The 18,869-nt window shown below is 46.6% G+C and overlaps 1 protein-coding gene across 3 annotated transcripts; it reads right to left on the bottom strand.

The window, feature by feature from the left end:
* Positions 1–1,055: 1,055 nt before the first annotated feature.
* Positions 1,056–18,279, bottom strand: pomt1 (protein-O-mannosyltransferase 1). 3 transcript variants are annotated; one of them, XM_036144248.1, is made up of 21 exons: positions 18,163–18,279; positions 17,893–18,065; positions 16,115–16,236; positions 15,933–16,039; positions 15,806–15,856; positions 14,264–14,410; positions 13,900–14,008; positions 11,531–11,590; positions 11,359–11,452; positions 11,076–11,231; positions 9,702–9,832; positions 9,520–9,615; positions 8,429–8,521; positions 8,187–8,283; positions 5,608–5,700; positions 5,379–5,499; positions 4,019–4,116; positions 3,824–3,937; positions 2,436–2,562; positions 2,112–2,289; positions 1,056–1,388 (listed from the first exon to the last, which is right to left on the bottom strand). In XM_036144248.1, the coding sequence occupies exons 3-21, from the start codon at positions 16,225–16,227 to the stop codon at positions 1,214–1,216; spliced, it is 2,160 nt and encodes a 719-aa protein (XP_036000141.1). In that variant the 5' UTR covers positions 16,228–16,236; positions 17,893–18,065; positions 18,163–18,279; the 3' UTR covers positions 1,056–1,213. The 3 variants fall into 3 exon arrangements, with proteins under 3 accessions (XP_036000141.1, XP_036000139.1, XP_036000140.1); XM_036144246.1 differs by lacking the exon at positions 17,893–18,065 and having other exon boundaries at positions 18,132–18,279; XM_036144247.1 differs by lacking the exon at positions 17,893–18,065.
* Between the last annotated feature and the right edge of the window lie 590 nt (positions 18,280–18,869).

Below are 18,869 nucleotides of genomic sequence, written 5' to 3'. Positions count from 1 at the left end.
ATGGATGTCTGCAGACACTGACTCAGTATCCTCCTCTGCCCTGCTGGCTGGGGCATCATTTTTATCTGGGCTTTAGTGCTGCTGTTCTAACTTTATCATGTGTGTAGTGTAATAGTTCTACACTTTTACCATGAGTTTAAGACAGGTGGGGACCTGGGCTGGTTTTATTTAGGGTAGGGGGGGTTCACGGTTTGTTTGGCCTGGAAACTGTCAGATCTGGCAACCTTGCTGAGCACCAAGTGGCCCTGACTGCAGAGGGAGCTCCCCTCCTCCCACTGCAAAAACGAAGAACTAGAAATAAGTAAAATTTTCATAAAATTAGTGTATTTGTCCTTGATTTGAGCAGGTCAATAAGATGATTTGCCAATGGAATAAGATTTTTGCACCTAAAATAGGAACAATTCAACTCAATCATCTTATTTCAAGTGCAGGATGTCTAATTATCTTATTATAGGTGTCAAAATACTCATTCCATTGGCAGATGATCTTATTTACCTGCCCAAATCAAGGATAAATACACTAACTTTAAGAACATTTGACTTATTTTTAGATCCGTTTTTGCAGTGTCCCGAGGCAGTTTAAGGAGCGGTACGGAGAACAACGGTCTGTTCAAAGGTCATCAAGAACATTCATCACCGCGCCATGATAACAAAAGATGTCTGGGTTCATGAATCAGGGTTTCTATATAGGTGCTGTTCCAGGAGATGTGGATACTCATCTTTTGTCTTCGTCTTGTTGGGGATGTATTTGATGCTTGAACTCTTAAATAAAATGTTTGGTTTGGAGTTGACCCATCTGGCTTCATGAATATATTCCCCAGGAGGAAGGTTAGGGTTAATCCCAAACATCATCATCGTCACTTTATTAAATATAAAGAAATATGTCAATATTCCATCCATCCATCCATCCATCCATCCATCTTCTCCTAATCCTGGGTCGGGTCGTGGGGCTAGCAGCTTCAGTAGGGAGGAATCCCAAGGCGACATAGTCCCTCCGGCGTGACTGAGCTCCTGCACCTTCAGACAGGAACTGTGTCTCAAAGTAAAAGCACGCCGTTTTAATGATCAGCTTTTATTGTTTTAATCACAAGACAGGAAGCCATCACGCTTACATCATCAGGTCACGTGACTGAAGCTCCTCCTCCAACGTGACCTCTGACGATGCGTTCAGGAGCCTCCATCGGGTGGTAAAGAACAGTCTCAATGTTAGTGTCTCAGCGGCGGCGGTACAGGATGTCCCAGCTATCTCGCCACTTGAGCGCCTGCAGCTGATTGGCTGAGAGCTCGGGGCGGCCGTAGGTCAGAGGGCAGAAGTTCCAGTAGGACAGTAAGATGGCCACGAGGACGGCGGCGGTGCACACACACAGTGCAGAGCGCAGCGTCCTGCTGCTGCAGACAGAACCAGACAGATGTACAGATTTAGAGTCGGATCCTGGACGAGCCCCCATCACCTTCCCCTGCAGCCGGTGGGACAGAAAACCCTCTGATCTGATTTTATATGTTGGGCCTAGAGCTGGGATCTTCAACAATTCTAACTGTATTGTTCTTTCCATGCATACCTGAGTGTGTTAACCACATTTTATGCAGACTGAGCAGAACCTATAGGCCTGGTGGCACTAAGGTGACCAGTTCAGCGTCAGGTGGGTCCAGAGTAAAGTTTTTCTCCAACTTGTTTTACAAAAAGCTTTACAGCAGTGACATTTCAAAACCTAAAGAAATTATGTGGTGAGAAATTATGTTTATAAATCAAAGAAATAAGGCCTAAAAACATGTAAACCAACAGTTTTAACTTAACTGAATACGTTTTATTCGTGCCCGGCTGCAGCTTCCTCTGCACTCTGAATACTGAGAACATCTTTTACAGAGGAAACCATAATAGTTATTCAAATCTAAGGGATTATCACTCATTTTGGATTGTAAGCATGTTATTTGTCTCTAAGGCTTGAAGGCCATAAAGTGGCTTCATGTTGTCTCAGGTGGACTCAGGTGTTCTTGGTCGTCTCTGTGAGGCTGACCTACGGCTGGATGTGGAGATTTCGTCCATATTTGTACGACATTAGGGGGAAAGCGGCACTCAGAGCGACTGCAGGCCCCAGCTATGCGTGTTTGTACCTGAGCAGGTGTGTGAGCACGTGCTCCAGCAGGGCGGGGCTTAGCACGTACAGGTAGCACAGCGCCGGCAGGTAGTGGTACAAGAAGAGAGTCTTGTCCATCAGCAGGAAGGGCAGGAAGTTCATCATCCAGCCGCCGACACAGACGAAGCCCAGAGACACAAAGCGCTGCCACGCACCTGCAGACACGCCCTGAAGGTCAGAACCCGCTCTGACACCAGAACCTGCTCTGGCACCAGAACCTGCTCTGACACCAGAACCCGCAATGGCACCAGAACCCGCTCTGACACCAGAACCCGCTCTGGCACCAGAACCTGCACCTTACCATCACTTAGATCTTTCAAGCCCCGCCTCCTCCTGAGTGTGTAGACAGTCGCCAGCAGCTGATAGGCCAGCAGGCTGAGACTGGCCACGCCCCATGACACCGGGTTACCAATGAGATGGATCTGAGCCTGAAACACAGCCGGCCAATCAGAGGTCAGAACCGCAGGCTGGGTGTGTTATTGTGTGTTGTTGTGTGTTACTGTGTGTTATTGTGTGCTACTGTGTGTTATTGTGCGTTACTGTGTGTTATTGCGTGTTACTGTGTGTTATTGTGTGTTATTGTGTTATTGTGTGCTACTGTGTGTTATTGTATGTTGTTGTGTGCTACTGTGTGTTATTGTATGTTGTTGTGTGCTACTGTGTGTTATTGTGTGTTACTGTGTGTTATTGTGTGCTACTGTGTGTTATTGTGTGCTACTGTGTGTTATTGTGCGTTACTGTGTGTTATTGTGTGTTACTGTGTGTTATTGAGTGCTACTGTGTGTTATTGTGTGCTACTGTGTGTTATTGTGTGTTACTGTGTGTTATTGAGTGCTACTGTGTGTTATTGTCTGCTACTGTGTGTTATTGTCTGCTACTGTGTGTTTCTGTGTGCTACTGAGTGTTGTGTGTTATTGTGTGCTACTGTGTGTTATTGTGTGTTACTATGTGTTATTGTGTGCTGCTGTGTGTTATTGTGTGCTACTGTGTGTTTCTGTGTGCTACTGAGTGTTGTGTGTTATTGTGTGCTACTGTGTGTTATTGTGTCTTACTGTGTGTTGTTGTGTGTTACTGTGTGTTATTGTGTGCTACTGTGTGTTATTGTGTGTTACTATGTGTTATTGTGTGCTGCTGTGTGTTATTGTGTGCTACTGTGTGTTTCTGTGTGCTACTGAGTGTTGTGTGTTATTGTGTCTTACTGTGTGTTGTTGTGTGTTACTGTGTGTTATTGTGTGCTACTGTGTGTTATTGTGTGTTACTGTGTGTTATTGTGCGTTACTGTGTGTTATTGTGTGTTACTGTGTGTTATTGTGTGCTACTGTGTGTTATTGTGTGTTATTGTGTGTTATTATGTGTTATTGTGTGTTACTGTGTGTTATTGTGTGCTACTGTGTATTATTGTGTGTTACTGTGTGTTATTGTGTGTTACTGTGTGTTATTGTGTGCTACTGTGTGTTATTGTCTGTTACTGTGTGTTATTGTCTGTTACTGTTAGTTATTGTGTGTTATTATGTGTTACTGTGTGTTACTGTGCGTTACTGTGTGTTTGTGTGTGTTACTGTGTGTTATTGTGTGCTACTGTGTGTTATTGTGTGTTACTGTGTGTTATTGTGTGTTACTGTTAGTTATTGTGTGTTATTATGTGTTACTGTGTGTCATTGTGCGTTACTGTGTTTTGTTGTGCGTTACGTTGGTGGAGGCGTGCAGCCAGTAGGCGATGTTGGTCTCCATGGTGAGCCACTCCAGGGGGGCGGAGCTATACTTGTGCTCAGACTCCTCCTGCTTCACGCTCAGCATCTTCCACTGCAGTGACATCATCATTAATGACATCACAGGGTCACCTGAGAGTGACGTCACCGAGTGACGATGCGTTCACTGTCATACCTGGAGCTCCGTGAATTTGGACCAGAAAGAGATTTTTCTGTCCACGTCGATGTGCGTCGGAGAGTGAAGCTCCGCCTCCCGCTCCTTCTGCTCCTGACCTGCAGGTGATGCATCATGGGAGATCCTGACCTCGTGATGATGGCTACATGGACAATGCTGACATTGGGGGGGCTGAGCTGAGCTAAGCTGCAGATACCTTCCTGTCTGTTTAACCTGGTCTCCTAGACTGAAGGAGCTATTGCTGCAGCAACCTCCATGGAGAAGCCGCTGCTTTCTGTTAACTGTGACATCATCCAGGGAAGACAGATCACCCGCTATTACCATCTAATGTAGAACAGATTACTAGATCAATGTGTGCTTCTGTGCTTTTTTGTCTTTCTTGTTGTGTCTCTGTTCTGTCTTCTGTAACCCCAGTCGGTCGAGGCAGATGACGTTCATACTGAGCCCGGTTCTGCCGGAGGTTTTCCTTCCCGTTAATGGGGAGTTTTTCTTCCCACTGTCGCTTCATGCTTGCTCAGTATGAGGGATTGCAGCAAAGCCATGGACAATGCAGACAACTCTCCCTGTGGCTCTACGCTTCCCCAGGAGTGAATGCTGCTTGTCGGGACTTTGATGCAATCAACTGGTTTCCTTATATAGGACATTTTTGACCAATCTGTATAAACTGATTGAACTTGATTTTGTAAAGTGCCTTGAGATGACATGTTTCATGATTTGGCGCTATATAAATAAAATTGAATTGAATTGAATTGCTGCCATTACCCTCTAGCACAGAAAGTTCTCCTGGATCAGAGCTTCTAACCCTCAGTGGGTCGAGGCAGACGAGCCTGGTTCTGGTTCTGCTGGAGGTTCTCCTCCCTGTTAAAGGGGAGTTTTCCTCTCCACTGTCGCTTCATGCATGTTCAGTATGAGGGATTGCTGCAAAGCCATGGCCTGGATGCAACCTGCTGGGTTTCCCACGATGCCTGCACAGGAAGGAGCTACCTTACTGGTGCCCATTTCTGACCTCTGGACTAAAACGGTCAGTCCACCTTAACTTTATGTGTAATAAACATTTAATGCTGCTGACAGTTATCGTCATTTTTTAATCTATATGAATGCTAGTGTGGTTAAACAGCAACAGAACCAAACTAATTTTACATGCAGCTCACTGGGTGGGCTTTTTTTAGAACGGGCTCCTGGGGGCCACCCGTGTTGGTGGTCCACTTCTACAGAGACCCGCTAATGAAGCGTTGAGCCATCATGTCAGGACTCAGAAGCCGGACGGACCGACAGACCCAAAGGGCCCGCTGAGCATGGCGGTTCTGTTGTGTTCTAGTGTTCTAGCTACAGTGGGAGGACGGGGGTCTGCGGGTCCTACTGGTTCCGTATCGGTGCTCCTCCACCGTCCAGCCCAAACTGCTGCTGTGCCCCTTCTGCAGCTTCTCTGCTACGACCTCCAGCTGACGGAAGCCCCAGTCTGGAAGCGCCACGCCGCTCAGCTGCACACACACACACACACACACACACACACACACACACACACACACACTCAGGTTGACACTGATGCTCTGCTCTGGGGTCGCCGTGACGTCACTTCCTGTGAGCACCTTGAGGATCGCTGATGTGTTCAGGTGAACCAGTCGGACTTCAGAGACGATGGTCTTCCACACCTCGGACTCCGCCTCCCTGTTGTAGATGTCCTGAAGCCCCAAAAACAAAACTGAGTTCAGTAAAGACACTCTGAACGTGTTGCGCTGCCTGTAATCTCATTTCCACCACTAGGTGTCGCTGCTGCTGCCTGTAACATTGAGCTGATGAACCCAAAGCCGCCTGCAGTGAGCAGCTCTAACGCCAGGCTGCAGCAGCTGTGGTCGCCTCTCTGAGCTCTCAGGTGTTAGAGAAATGTAAATGTAATCATTTTATTTTTTTAATCAAGCTACAGGCATTTGGTTTGTTTTAAGAGTTTGCTTTCAGGAAGGTTCTGTTGTTTTTAACCTTAGATAAGGGAGAGCAAATGGTTTTCCCAGATAAGGAATGTCTCCTTTATCCAACTTTGCATGAAGCTGATGATTTGATTATCACCTGCAATGAAAGTTGCTCCTTTCTTTGTTTTCCAACCCCCATGTTGTAAACTCAAGACTGTGATTAAATCCTCCTGACCCCCTTTTGATGTGTGACAATAAAGACAAGGGGACAGAGGCAGTCCGGGGCAGTCAAACTCAAGCTTGTGAAAGAACAGGTCTCATGCTCCTGGTTCGTCTGCCCTCTTTCCTTGTGAAGAGTAAAAACTTGCGTTTGTGTTGGTTTTCTTTCCAGGATAAAGAGGTTATTTATCATAACCCTATCATTAGGCTGCAGCAGACGGTCCGTCTCCACCTGTCCACCGACTCTCTGGCTGCTTTTTTCTATCCACGCGTTCTTCTTCCTACATGTTTATGCTGCGTTCTGCGCAGGAACCTCAGCCGTTAGGATCTGACGCGGGTCTGAAACGTCAGAACAGGACTGGCTGAAAAGGCCTTTAAATGTTCTGCTCCTGGAACAAAAAGGTGAAGGATTAAAACGCTTGTTCTAACTTTGGGGACTGAAGAAAGTTTTGAAGGACAGACATTAGCTGACAGCTGCCATGTTTAACGCTGTGTCAGGACTCCAGGGTAATTAACTTTAAATGTGAAACAGTCGCTGGTGTATTTGGTCTTTTTATCGGTCCTGGTGTGTTTCACGTTACTGTTGTGGACCCATTGGGAAAACAGCTTTAAATCTTCATGGTTAAATAAAGGAAACTAAATTAATGTGTGTGAATTTGCTCCGGCTGATCCATGCTCCACTCATGCACCAGAGGGTCCACTTCTGCAGATGTTTGGTGCAGAAGGAGCATCCAGCCTGCTGTCAGCCACCTGCAGCAGCAGGAGGATCCTCTCCTCTGGTGGCCGCACCGATGGAGGAAAGTCCAGCAGAGGTTTTAGAACATCTGCTGCCTTCAGGACCTCATCTCCTCCAGGGACGTCCAGCTACATTTCAGCATCTAGACCAGGGGTGTCAAACTCATTTTGGTTTAGGGGCCGCATTCAGCTTAATCTGATCTCAAGAGGGCCACACGAGTAAACTCATTGCAAGATTAAATAGAACTAATAAAAGTGGACTTGTTGTTGATTTTTATATTAAATGAATTTCACTTTTACACAATATATTATGAATAACCTCAGCGTTTTTAAGAAAAGTATGTGCAATTTCAACAATACTTTTACTCAGTTAAACATTTACTGCAGTGCATTATGCATAGGAACTGATCACAGTGATTGTGCAATGTTGAAAAAATACATCAAACAGATAAAGATTAAGAAATTTTTTAAAATCAACTTTCCACATCTAAAGCTCAGTGCTACCATCTGCTGATTAAAACACAGCGCCCCTTGTGGACAATATAGGAACTGCAGATTTTCAATTAAACGAAGTACATGTTTTTTTCAATTGTTTTATCTATCTCTTCCTTTTATCTCCTCTTTCATTCACCTTTTCTTTTTTCTTCTTGTTCTTCCTTTCCTCTCCTACTTTCTCATTGTAGTGTCTATATCATTTGAGATATTCCCCTCATGAATCATAATAAAACTATTCACATTCATAAATCAAGCGGAGCACTATGGCAAAAACCGTACTGCTCCACTTGTGAAAGTCAAATCTGATGAGCTCTTTTTGGCATTAAGACAACAATTCTTATTGCCACATTGCCAGACATCGGCCCGCGGGCTGTATGTTTGACGCCCCGGATCTAGACGGTGGAGAACCTAAAGAGGAAGAGGAGGGAACAGCTGCTGCACTGGGCTCCCTGCAGCAGAGCGGTCACAGAAATAATGATTCCTTGTTATGATTTGAAGAACCAAGAACTACAGGTAGTCTGCGTATGAACCCTAAAGCTGACCTAAATGAGCTCTTCTGGTCCTTTCTCTAACACATCAGCTCTAATCCGGACGGTGGACCCAGTTCAGAAGACAGGAACGGGATGCAGACTCTGAACTGTTAGACACCTTCAGCTGTTTCTGCAGCCAGGCTGGGCCAGCGGACCTATGAAGACCCTCCATGGCCGGGATGGTGCAGAGAAAGACAAGCTGCTCTAGAAGATCCGTTTCTCTCTCTGAACCTCCACGATCATGGGCCTTCCTCCTTAAATGAGTGCTGGACGTGGACTCACCACCCTCCACAGGTTCTGAGCTGCCATGGACACGTTGAAGTCGATGTATCCAGAGACCTCCTGAGCGTGCGGACTCATGGGAGCGGCCACATCGTGACTAAGAGAGAGGAAGAAGAAGAAGACCAGGAGATCAGCTGCTTGTCTCTGACGGAGTCACAGCAACACACGAAGAAGAACAACAGTTGTAGTTTTGTCTTTGAACACACCAGACAGCGTGACATCACACCAGGTGAGCTGCTTACCTGTTGAGAAAGCGTGAGGTCATCCCATGCACCAGCTGGATGACATCACCGTGACGGATGGGGCGGGGGGGCGTGTCTACTACCAGTTCCTGTCTGAAACACAGACAACCACTTGGTAGACAGGACTACATTTCCCAGCAGGCCTCAAGAACAAACAGGTGAAGTACCCTCTGACAACAATCCTAGATGTCCTCTCCATTAAAAATAAAATAATTGGCATCCTCCAAAACATGATTACCTCGTCCTCAGTAAGTGAGGCAGCGTTGGAGGAATCTTTAGAACCTGCGCAGTGTTTGAACTGTTTAGAAGCAGTAGAGCTTTCTGAGCTATCTAAAATTTTAGCTTCATCTAAACCTTCTACCTGTATGTTAGACCCAATCCCAACCAAGTTGTTTAAGGAGATATTCCCTCTGATCAGTGGCACTATTTTAGACATGATTAATCTATCCTTGGTAAATGGATATGTACCACAGGCTTTTAAAGTAGCTGCTATTAAACCTTTACTTAAGAAACCATCTTTTGATCAAGATGAGTTAGTAAACTACAGACCTATATCTAATCTTCTTTTCTTATCTAAAATTCTTGATGAAGTAGTTGCTAATCAACTTTGTGAACATTTACAAAGTAATTACCTACTTGAGGAGTTTCAGTCAGGCTTCAGAGCTCATCATAGCACTGAAACAGCTCTGGTGAAGGTCACTAATGATATTCTAATGGCCTCAGATAATGGACAGGTGTCTGTACTTGTCCTGTTAGATCTCAGTGCTGCATTTGATACAGTTGATCACAATATTCTCCTACAAAGACTTGAGCATACTGTCGGGATTAAGAGGAAAGCATTAGGCTGGTTTAAATCTTATCTGTCGGACAGATTCCAGTTTGTTCATGTTAATAATAAATCTTCAAACTCTAGGGTCACTTGTGGAGTACCACAGGGTTCAGTCCTTGGATCAATTCTCTTTACTATATATATGCTTCCTATTGGTGAAACTATTAGGACACACGGTAGAAGGCGGGGCTTGTTATGAGGCTCCTCACCTGTACACATTATAAATGAACTGGAATGGACCGCTGTCAGTCAGGTGACCTACCTGCCTGGGTCTTTGACGATCCACCAGTTGTTGACGTCTTTGAAGGGATAACAGGTAACCTGCTGCTGATGAGAGCTGCCACGCCCATTTCCATACCTCAACACAGAAACAGGAAGTTACCACCTTTAGAGTCTAACTCGGAGGCTCCTAATTGGCAGCTGGGTTAGATGAGCTGGCTGCACCTGATTGGATAGTTGGCTTTATGTGAGTGAAGCCAACAGGGAACAGGCTGGGCAGCGGAGCTTCTTAATGTCACCTGGCTACCAAACGCCACTTCCAGGGGCTGCCCCTTAGTGATCCTGGAGAGGCCTCCCTAAGGCAGACAACACTGGTTAGGTGCAGCTGAACAGAAACTCTAGACGGTCCAGAACAGATGAACATGACAAAGCAACATTGAGATGACATGTTTCATGATTTGGCGCTATATAAATAAAATTGAATTGAATTGAAAATTGAACATTGTTGACCCCCTTCAGGACCTACTAATGCTGATCACAGGTAAAACAGCTGCTTTATGAATTGCTTCTGTGGTTTTTGGGAGAAATTTGATGACTAAAGCCAGGTGAGTCAGTGTGAGTGGGCGTGGTCACCTGAGCCAGGTGAGTCATTGTGAGTGGTCACCTGATCCAGTGTGAGTGGGCGTGGTCACCTGAGCCAGGTGAGTCAGTGTGAGTGGTCACCTGATCCAGTATGAGTGGGCGTGGTCACCTGAGCCAGGTGAGTCAGTGTGAGTGGTCACCTGATCCAGGTGAGTCAGTGTGAGTGGGCGTGGTCACCTGAGCCAGCTGAGTCAGTGTGAGTGGTCACCTGATCCAGGTGAGTCAGTGTGAGTGGGCGTGGTCACCTGAGCCAGGTGAGTCATTGTGAGTGGTCACCTGATCCAGTATGAGTGGGCGTGGCCACCTGAGCCAGGTGAGTCAGTGTGAGTGGTCACCTGATCCAGGTAAGTCAGTGTAAGTGGTCACCTGATCCAGGTGTGTCAGTGTGAGTAGGCGTGGTCACTTGAGCCAGGTGAGTCTGTGAGTGGTCACCTGATCCAGGTGAGTCAGTGTGAGTGGGCGTGGTCACCTGAGCCAGGTGAGTCAGTGTGAGTGGTCACCTGATCCAGGTGAGTCAGTGTGAGTGGTCACCTGACGCAGGTGAGTCAGTGTGAGTGGGGGTGGTCACCTGAACCAGGTGAGTCAGTGTGAGTGGTCACCTGATCCAGGTGAGTCAGTGTGAGTGGGCATGGTCATCTGATCCAGGTGAGTCAGTGTGAGTGGGGGTGGACATCTGAGCCAGGTGAGTCAGTGTGAGTGGGCGTGGTCACCTGACCCAGGTGAGTCATTGTGAGTGGGCGTGGTCATCTGATCCAGGTGAGTCAGTGTGAGTGGGCGTGGTCATCTGAGCCAGGTGAGTCAGTGTGAGTGGGCGTGGTCACCTGAGCCAAGTGAGTCAGTGTGAGTGGTCACCTGATCCAGGTGAGTCAGTGTGAGTGGTCACCTGATCAAGGTGAGTCAGTGTGAGTGGGCGTGGTCCCCTGAGCCAGGTGAGTCAGTGTGAGTGGGCGTGGTCACCTGCAGGCTGGCCTGGAAGGCGGAGCTCATCAGCTGGTCATGTGGTCCGCTGCGGTGGAGGACACTCAGGTGGATGTAGAACCAGAAGACGTAGAGCAGAACCGGAACCACCAGCAGACACAGAACTTTGGACACACACTGAGTAAACACGCACAGCTGCACCAACACACACGGACAGAACACAAGTCCATTAGAACTGGGGAACCTTCCAGAAACAGACCCATGAAGTGTGATCCATCCCTGAGGAACCGCCTGGTTCTGGAACATCTCGGGCTGCACTCACATGGCTCACAGCTCGGTCTCCAATCAGGTTCCAGGTGTGCACAGAGGCCACGCCCAGCAGCAGCAGGTAGGAGAACAGGCCCGTGTACTTCACCCTGACCGGGTCATGTTACACGTTAACCGCTAAGGTTCCCGTTAAACACAACCATAACGTGTGGAACATCCGTTCTCACCCGACTGCAGCCGCGCAGGAGACACCGGACAGGAGGAGCCAGCCGGACCCGGACCAGGACCTGTGGAGAACGAGAAGCTTAGGGTCCGAGCTGGGTCAGACTGGACCGGATGTTCTCTACGTTCTTAGTCTTAGTGAGGACTTCAGAACCGGGTCCATGTTCTCTACGTTCTTAGTCTTAGTGGAAGGACTTCAGAACCGGGTCCATGTTCTCTACGTTCTTAGTCTTAGTGAGGACTTCAGAACCGGGTCCATGTTCTCTACGTTCTTAGTCTTAGTGAGGACTTCAGAACCAGGTCCATGTTCTCTACGTTCTTAGTCTTAGTGGAAGGACTTCAGAACCGGGTCCATGTTCTCTACGTTCTTAGTCTTAGTGAGGACTTCAGAACCGGGTCCATGTTCTCTACGTTCTTAGTCTAAGTGAGGACTTCAGAACCGGGTCCATGTTCTCTACGTTCTTAGTCTTAGTGAGGACTTCAGAACCGGGTCCATGTTCTCTACGTTCTTAGTCTCAGTGGAAGGACTTCAGAACCGGGTCCATGTTCTCTACCTTCTTAGTCTTAGTGAGGACTTCAGAATCGGGTCCATGTTCTCTACGTTCTTAGTCTTAGTGAGGACTTCAGAACCGGGTCCATGTTCTCTACGTTCTTATTCTTAGTGAGGACTTTAGAACCGGGTCCATGTTCTCTACTTTCTTAGTCTTAGTGAGGACTTTAGAACCGGGTCCATGTTCTCTACTTTCTTAGTCTTAGTGAAGACTTCAGAACCGGGTCCATGTTCTCTACGTTCTTATTCTTAGTGAGGATTTTAGAACCGGGTCCATGTTCTCTACTTTCTTAGTCTTAGTGAGGACTTTAGAACCGGGTCCATGTTCTCTACGTTCTTAGTCTTAGTGAGGACTTCAGAACCGGGTCCATGTTCTCTACGTTCTTAGTCTTAGTGAGGACTTCAGAACCGGGTCCATGTTCTCTATGTTCTTAGTCTTAGTGGAAGGACTTCAGAACCGGGTCCATGTTCTCTACGTTCTTAGTCTTAGTGAGGACTTCAGAACCGGGTCCATGTTCTCTACGTTCTTAGTCTTAGTGAGGACTTCAGAACCGGGTCCATGTTCTCTACTTTCTTAGTCTTAGTGAGGACTTCAGAACCGGGTCCATGTTCTCTACGTTTTTAGTCTTAGTGGAAGGACTTCAGAACAGGGTCCATGTTCTCTACGTTCTTAGTCTTAGTGAGGACTTCAGAACCGGGTCCATGTTCTCTACGTTCTTAGTCTTAGTGAGGACTTCAGAACCGGGTCCATGTTCTCTATGTTCTTAGTCTTAGCGAGGACTTCAGAACCGGGTCCATGTTCTCTACTTTCTTAGTCTTAGTGAGGACTTTAGAACCGGGTCCATGTTCTCTACGTTCTTAGTCTTAGTGAGGACTTCAGAACCGGGTCCATGTTCTCTACGTTCTTAGTCTTAGTGAGGACTTCAGAACCGGGTCCATGTTCTCTACGTTCTTAGTCTTAGTGAGGACTTCAGAACCGGGTCCATGTTCTCTACGTTCTTAGTCTTAGTGAGGACTTCAGAACCGGGTACATGTTCTCTACGTTCTTAGTCTTAGTGAGGACTTCAGAACTGGGTCCATGTTTTCTACGTTCTTAGTCTTAGTGGAAGGACTTCAGAACCGGGTCCATGTTCTCTACGTTCCTAGTCTTAGTGAGGACTTCAGAACCGGGTCCATGTTCTCTACGTTCTTAGTCTTAGTGAGGACTTCAGAACCGGGTCCATGTTCTCTACATTCTTAGTCTTAGTGGAAGGACTTCAGAACCGGGTCCATGTTCTCTACGTTCTTAGTCTTAGTGAGGACTTCAGAACCGGGTCCATGTTCTCTACGTTCTTAGTCTTAGTGAGGACTTCAGAACCGGGTCCATGTTCTCTACATTCTTAGTCTTAGTGGAAGGACTTCAGAACCGGGTCCATGTTCTCTACGTTCTTAGTCTTAGTGAGGACTTCAGAACTGGGTCCATGTTTTCTACGTTCTTAGTCTTAGTGGAAGGACTTCAGAACCGGGTCCATGTTCTCTACGTTCTTAGTCTTAGTGAGGACTTTAGAACCGGGTCCATGTTCTCTACTTTCTTAGTCTTAGTGAGGACTTCAGAACCGGGTCCATGTTCTCTACGTTCTTAGTCTTAGTGGAAGGACTTCAGAACCGGGTCCATGTTCTCTACGTTCTTAGTCTTAGTGACGCGGGCAGCAGCGTTCTGGATCAGCTGCAGCGTTCTGATCCACTTTTTAGGCAGACCTGTCAGTTTATCAAACAGCTCCATAGATGGAGGCTTGGCCTCACCGTGATCTAAGGTGAAGGTGGTGCTTCCCAGGTGGAACTCACCTGCTGGGGGCGTTGTGGAAGCGCAGGTATGAGAAGAAGGCCAGCAGCACGAAGAAGATGAGGAGGGACTCCAGCAACATGAAGCGTGATTGGACGATCAGGGAGTTCTCTACAACGACAGACATTTCCTGTTCAAACACACCTTTCACTCCTACTTCCTCCATCCCTTCCAGTTCTGGAACGCCCCACAGTCTTAGTCCCCAAAGGTGCCACCCTCCCTCCTGTTCAAAACGTCCTACAGCTCCTGAACGCCTCACAGGAGAGCTGAATGCCTCATCGAAGGGTCAGATTATCAGACTTCACCATGGAAGGCAGAACAGGATGTCGGACGTTTTTAAAGGTGTTTTAATGTTTGCAGACTCACCCAGCAGCAGCAGCAGTGCAGCTCCCAGAGCCGACAGGTGAGAAAACCTGAGCTCCAGAGTCAGCAGGTAAGCCAGAGGCACGCAGAGCGCTCCGCAGAGAGCCGGCAGCAGCCGCAGACTCGCCACGCTGACGCTGCAGGGATACTCTGCGACAGGAAAGCACACGCCTTAATGCTCAAGTCACGCACCTGGCCTCTACCACAGAAGAAGAAAGTCTCCTCAGATCCAGGGAAATGTCTTTACCCGACTCTGTCTAGGCAGAATTACTTCTTATTAGCTGCCAGGAGAGGATGATTAGGCTGCCAGGTAATTTATCTTTACCAACACTTTTGGTATTTTTACTCTCGCCCCCAAATCAACTTTCTCTGCTGATAAACTGTTAATGTTTCTTAGCGCTGTCTACCTGTCCAGACATTATTTGATCATTTACTGCACATTTGTTTAAATCCTGCTTTTGTATCCAGGCCGCCCGTGTGGCGCCCTCCTCAGGCCGAACCAGTGAACTGCATTTAAAGTGTGAATCAGTCTATCGGTTAAAAAGATATTGTGACGTCTCACAGAGAAAGCCTCTGGCCAGCTTGGCCTCGCCGCGCCGACGTCAGCATAAAACTATGATAATGAATGGTGACAGAGCGCTGTACTGAGAGGGAGGGACATTACAGTCAGGCAGTCTGTAGACAGCTCAGGGGTCCTAAGGTAGTGCCAGTGTACCGTAATGCCCCTAATATCCATTGAGCGGAGCGGCTTCGTTGTATTATATTTACACGTTTTAACAGATTTATGAACTTGTTGTTCCACGTAAAATCAGCCAGTAAGCACAGATAAGGCGCACCATAAATTTCTGGGTAGATTTAAGGAGTTTAAGTGCGCCTTATTGTCTGAACAATACGGTACATGAAATGGTTTATGCAGTGATGTCACCACTCCAAAAACAAAGATATTTCCAGGCCAATTCAACATCAAAGTGAAATCCTGACCAATCAGGAGCCAGAGATCCTGACGGAAAGCCTGACGTTTCACTTCCTGTTCAGAATCAAGCGAGGACGTTTAGCTCATCTGACAACGGCTAGCTTACAGTTAACACGACAAAGGCTAGCTCACGGCGGCCACTTATAGTAAAACTCTGATGTGTGAATATGTGGAAAATGAGTTAAAACCTGAGAAGATGTGTTAAGATTTCACAGTTTTACTGCTTCAATACATTCATTTAATCCACTTTATATTTACGGCAGCAGTTCACAGCAGAAACATATCACCTCAGGTTCTACCTGAGGGGGTGTGGTTCTAATAGAACTCGGTTCCGCTCAGTTTCCCCTGGGAAGCACCGACTTTAAAGGACATTTGCATTAATGACAGATTATTTTAGTGATGGCACAGTCTTTTCTGTATTTACAGGTTACTTCTCGACCAGGACTGTTCTGGTACTGCCAGGGCGAGTACTGCCCGTTTGGCAGGTCCAAACCGCCTCGCTCCAACATAAACAGCAAACCCGGCGGTTCGGCCCGCTTTAAAGCTGTAAACATGAAATGAATCCGGCTCACCTGCTCCAATTCGGTTCCACACAAAGTTGCCATCAAATCCGCCCAGGTAAGCTGGAGTGGGAGAAGAGAACAGGAAGTCGGTACCGGCGCTGCGGCGGCGGTGCCCGCGGTCGTCATGGCTACCCACCTCCCAGAGCCAGGATCATGTGACCGAGCGGCGGGCCGCTGTCGTCGATGAAGAAGACCCTCTTCATGTAGAGAGACACGAACTGGCCGTAGTAGACCTCATCGAACCTGCAAACACGGAGGTTCTGGTTCTGAAACCGCCTCATGGACCGCCAGGCTCCGCACGCAACAACGCACACTCACACCACCGAGCTGGGGTAGCTGAGCCGGCTCAGCCGGGTCCACAAGGACAGCAGGGACACCAGAACCAGCACCAGGTCCACCTGGGCCGTCACCAGCAGGGGCAGCTGCAGCATCGCCCTCACCTGCACAGGTGAGAACAGGAAGGGTGATGTCACAGCAGCGGGTCAGAACCAGAGCTTTCTGCTTCATCCGAGGTCCGTCTGAGGCGTGACAGAGGCAGAACCACGAAGAGGTAGAACCGGATCAGGGGAAAATACCAAGCCGACCTAAAGTTCTAGTCTAGAGCAACAGAGAATGGACGATCCGAAAAACAAAAGTAGAAAATAGTTCCAACGGTCCCTGAACGCCTCGCAGCCTCAGAGACGGGTTCTGATCATGCTGTACGACCCGATACCAAAGACCTAAGACCCAGTTTAGACAACTTTATTTGTCATTTTGTATGCACAATTACGTTTGCATACAGCTTAAAAAATCACAGTAAATCACAGTAAATTACAGGATAAGGTGCAGCGGTGATTTTTGTAAACAATTGAAATGTAAACAATGTAAACAATGCAGGGGAAATAGACAGTGTGCGATTTCACAGTGTACAGGTGAGTATTATTAAAAACTGTGTAGTTTACGAATGTGATACAGAGTCCATTCGTGGCTTCAGCAGTCTGAAGCATATGTGCAAATGTGTAAATGCACAGATATACGACTGTGATACAGTGTCCATTTTTGTTTGTGGAGTTTGTCCAGAACCACAGAACCCGCTGCAGGAAACAGACTCCAACCAGCACCAGAACCGGAGATCCAGCAGAACTAGTTACTGTTATATAATATATATAATATATATAATATATATAATTGTTATATACCAGCAGAACTAGTTACTGTTATATAATATATATAATTATTATAATTGTTATATACCAGCAGAACTACTTTAGTGACAGACTTAGACATCCTGTCTGTAAAAAGGAGCGCTACTGCAGGTCATTTATCCCTGCTGCTATCAGATTATAAAATGCTGCACTATAACTGTAATAACCGTGCAATAACTAGAGTTCATTTACTATCTAATACCCTGTGCAATAATCCTGTTAAATAAGCGACTTCAGCTGTTATAGTTATCTCACTACCTCACTGTTGTTCCATACCTGGTTCCACCTTAATGCACAATTTGTATTTGTATATAAGCCACCCTGAATGTACATAGTCATCTCAAATCTCTGCTTTATTTCCTTTGTATTTTTATTTTTTACTTTATATAACATTTTTTCTTTGATACACTTTATATATGTGTGGACCCACTGTCTATACCTTATGCACATTTTCCTCCTTCTGGCCCCTTCTTTTGATCACTAAGCCGACGTGTGATAAGTGAATTTCTCCAATGTGAGATCAATAAAGCTTATCTTATCTTAACTCCTCAGGTCCATCGCCTGCAGCAGTCTCAGAACCTCAGCGTTTCAGGCCCAGACTTTCACTACGCCCCTCCAACAGAACCTTCAGAACATGATGCAGACCTCTGTATTGTAATCCAGTCCAGTTCTGACTTAATCAGTCCTGATGGTACCTGAACTGGACCGGCTCTACACTGGTTTGACTGTAAAACTGGATTCAAAGATCAGATTCTGGGTTGAAATTATTTAAACTCTCTTTATTAAGCCGGCCCGGTTCTGATCGGGAGCCATGCTGATTTCCAGAACTGGACCGGTTCTGATCTGGTCTACACTGAAACCTGCAGAAGATTTCCACGTCAGCAGCTTTAAAGCACCAGAACCTGGCCTCACATGGTCTCAGTTCTGCACAATAGTCTGGTTCCGATCGGACCCGGATCCATGGTGTAGTTTCAGAACCGAACCGAATGTGAATGGTCCTGCTGGGATCACACTGGAACAGCAGCCGTTTGGGTTCGAACCTGCAGCCTGGCGCATGCGCAGAGACCAAACGGTTCGGTCCGGTTCTGGCAGGATAAACAGTTTTTGTTGTTAGCATTAGCTCTTTAGCTTTCTACTCTCGCGAGACTTGCCTCAGATCCTTCACGTGGTGCTGCGGCTCACCTGCTGCCGTTATTCAGGTACCGGTTCGGCTTTTCGGTTCTGGACCGAACAAACCAGTCCTTTCTCTGCAGGGAGTCCACATTCTTCTTCTTCTTCTTTTTCTTCTTCTTCTGTGCATCTAATTGGCGATTTACAGTCACTGTGTAATACCGCCATCTGCCGGACTGAGGTGTACTTTACTAAATATAAAATCTCATTCTAACTTACATTAAAACATAAAATAAACTGTGTGTGTGTCTTAAATTATTTTTTTATTATATTATTATTATTATTATCTTAATTAGCCTATTTTGTCAGGAATAACTTGTTTGGCACAACACGAGCACCAAACATTGGCAAGTGTAGTGACTACTTGTCCCTGAAAACCAAAAAGCCCAAGACTTAAAGATGAATAAAATAAAAGTGAATGTAACTTAAATAATCCCTTGATGAATCGTGGGCTTCTGGTTTATGCACCACAAAAATTCCAAAAACACGTCAAAATGCAGTTCTGTGTTGGTTTATTCCAGGTTTCTGCAGGCAAACAACGTGGTACAAACTTGAAACCATTGCTGCCTCTTCACCTGCTTCACCTGCTCACTCACTGATTGACTAATGGTGACTGACTGTTGGTTCCTGAGGACTGAAGGTAAAAAAACAAATAACCTCCCACGTTCATCCCTAAAGTCTATGTATATATATGTGACACACCCAAGACCCAAACAAAA

The sequence above is a fragment of the Fundulus heteroclitus genome, chromosome 12 (genome assembly GCF_011125445.2).
Source record: "Fundulus heteroclitus isolate FHET01 chromosome 12, MU-UCD_Fhet_4.1, whole genome shotgun sequence".
In the NCBI taxonomy this organism is placed as follows: Eukaryota; Metazoa; Chordata; class Actinopteri; order Cyprinodontiformes; family Fundulidae; genus Fundulus; species Fundulus heteroclitus.
The sequence above is the reverse complement of the archived record's forward strand: the minus strand, read 5'-3'. Positions and strand labels throughout refer to the sequence as shown.

Excerpts from the sequence above, each read along its gene's own strand:
- pomt1 (XM_036144246.1), bottom strand. The coding sequence starts at position 16,227 with ATGCTGCAGCTGCCCCTGCTGGTGACGGCCCAGGTGGACCTGGTGCTG. Across the intron at positions 9,616-9,701 it reads AAAGCCAACTATCCAATCAG|GTATGGAAATGGGCGTGGCA; the intron begins GTGCAGCCAGCT and ends TTCTGTGTTGAG. Across the intron at positions 2,290-2,435 it reads CTTGAAAGATCTAAGTGATG|GTGCGTGGCAGCGCTTTGTG; the intron begins GTAAGGTGCAGG and ends GCGTGTCTGCAG.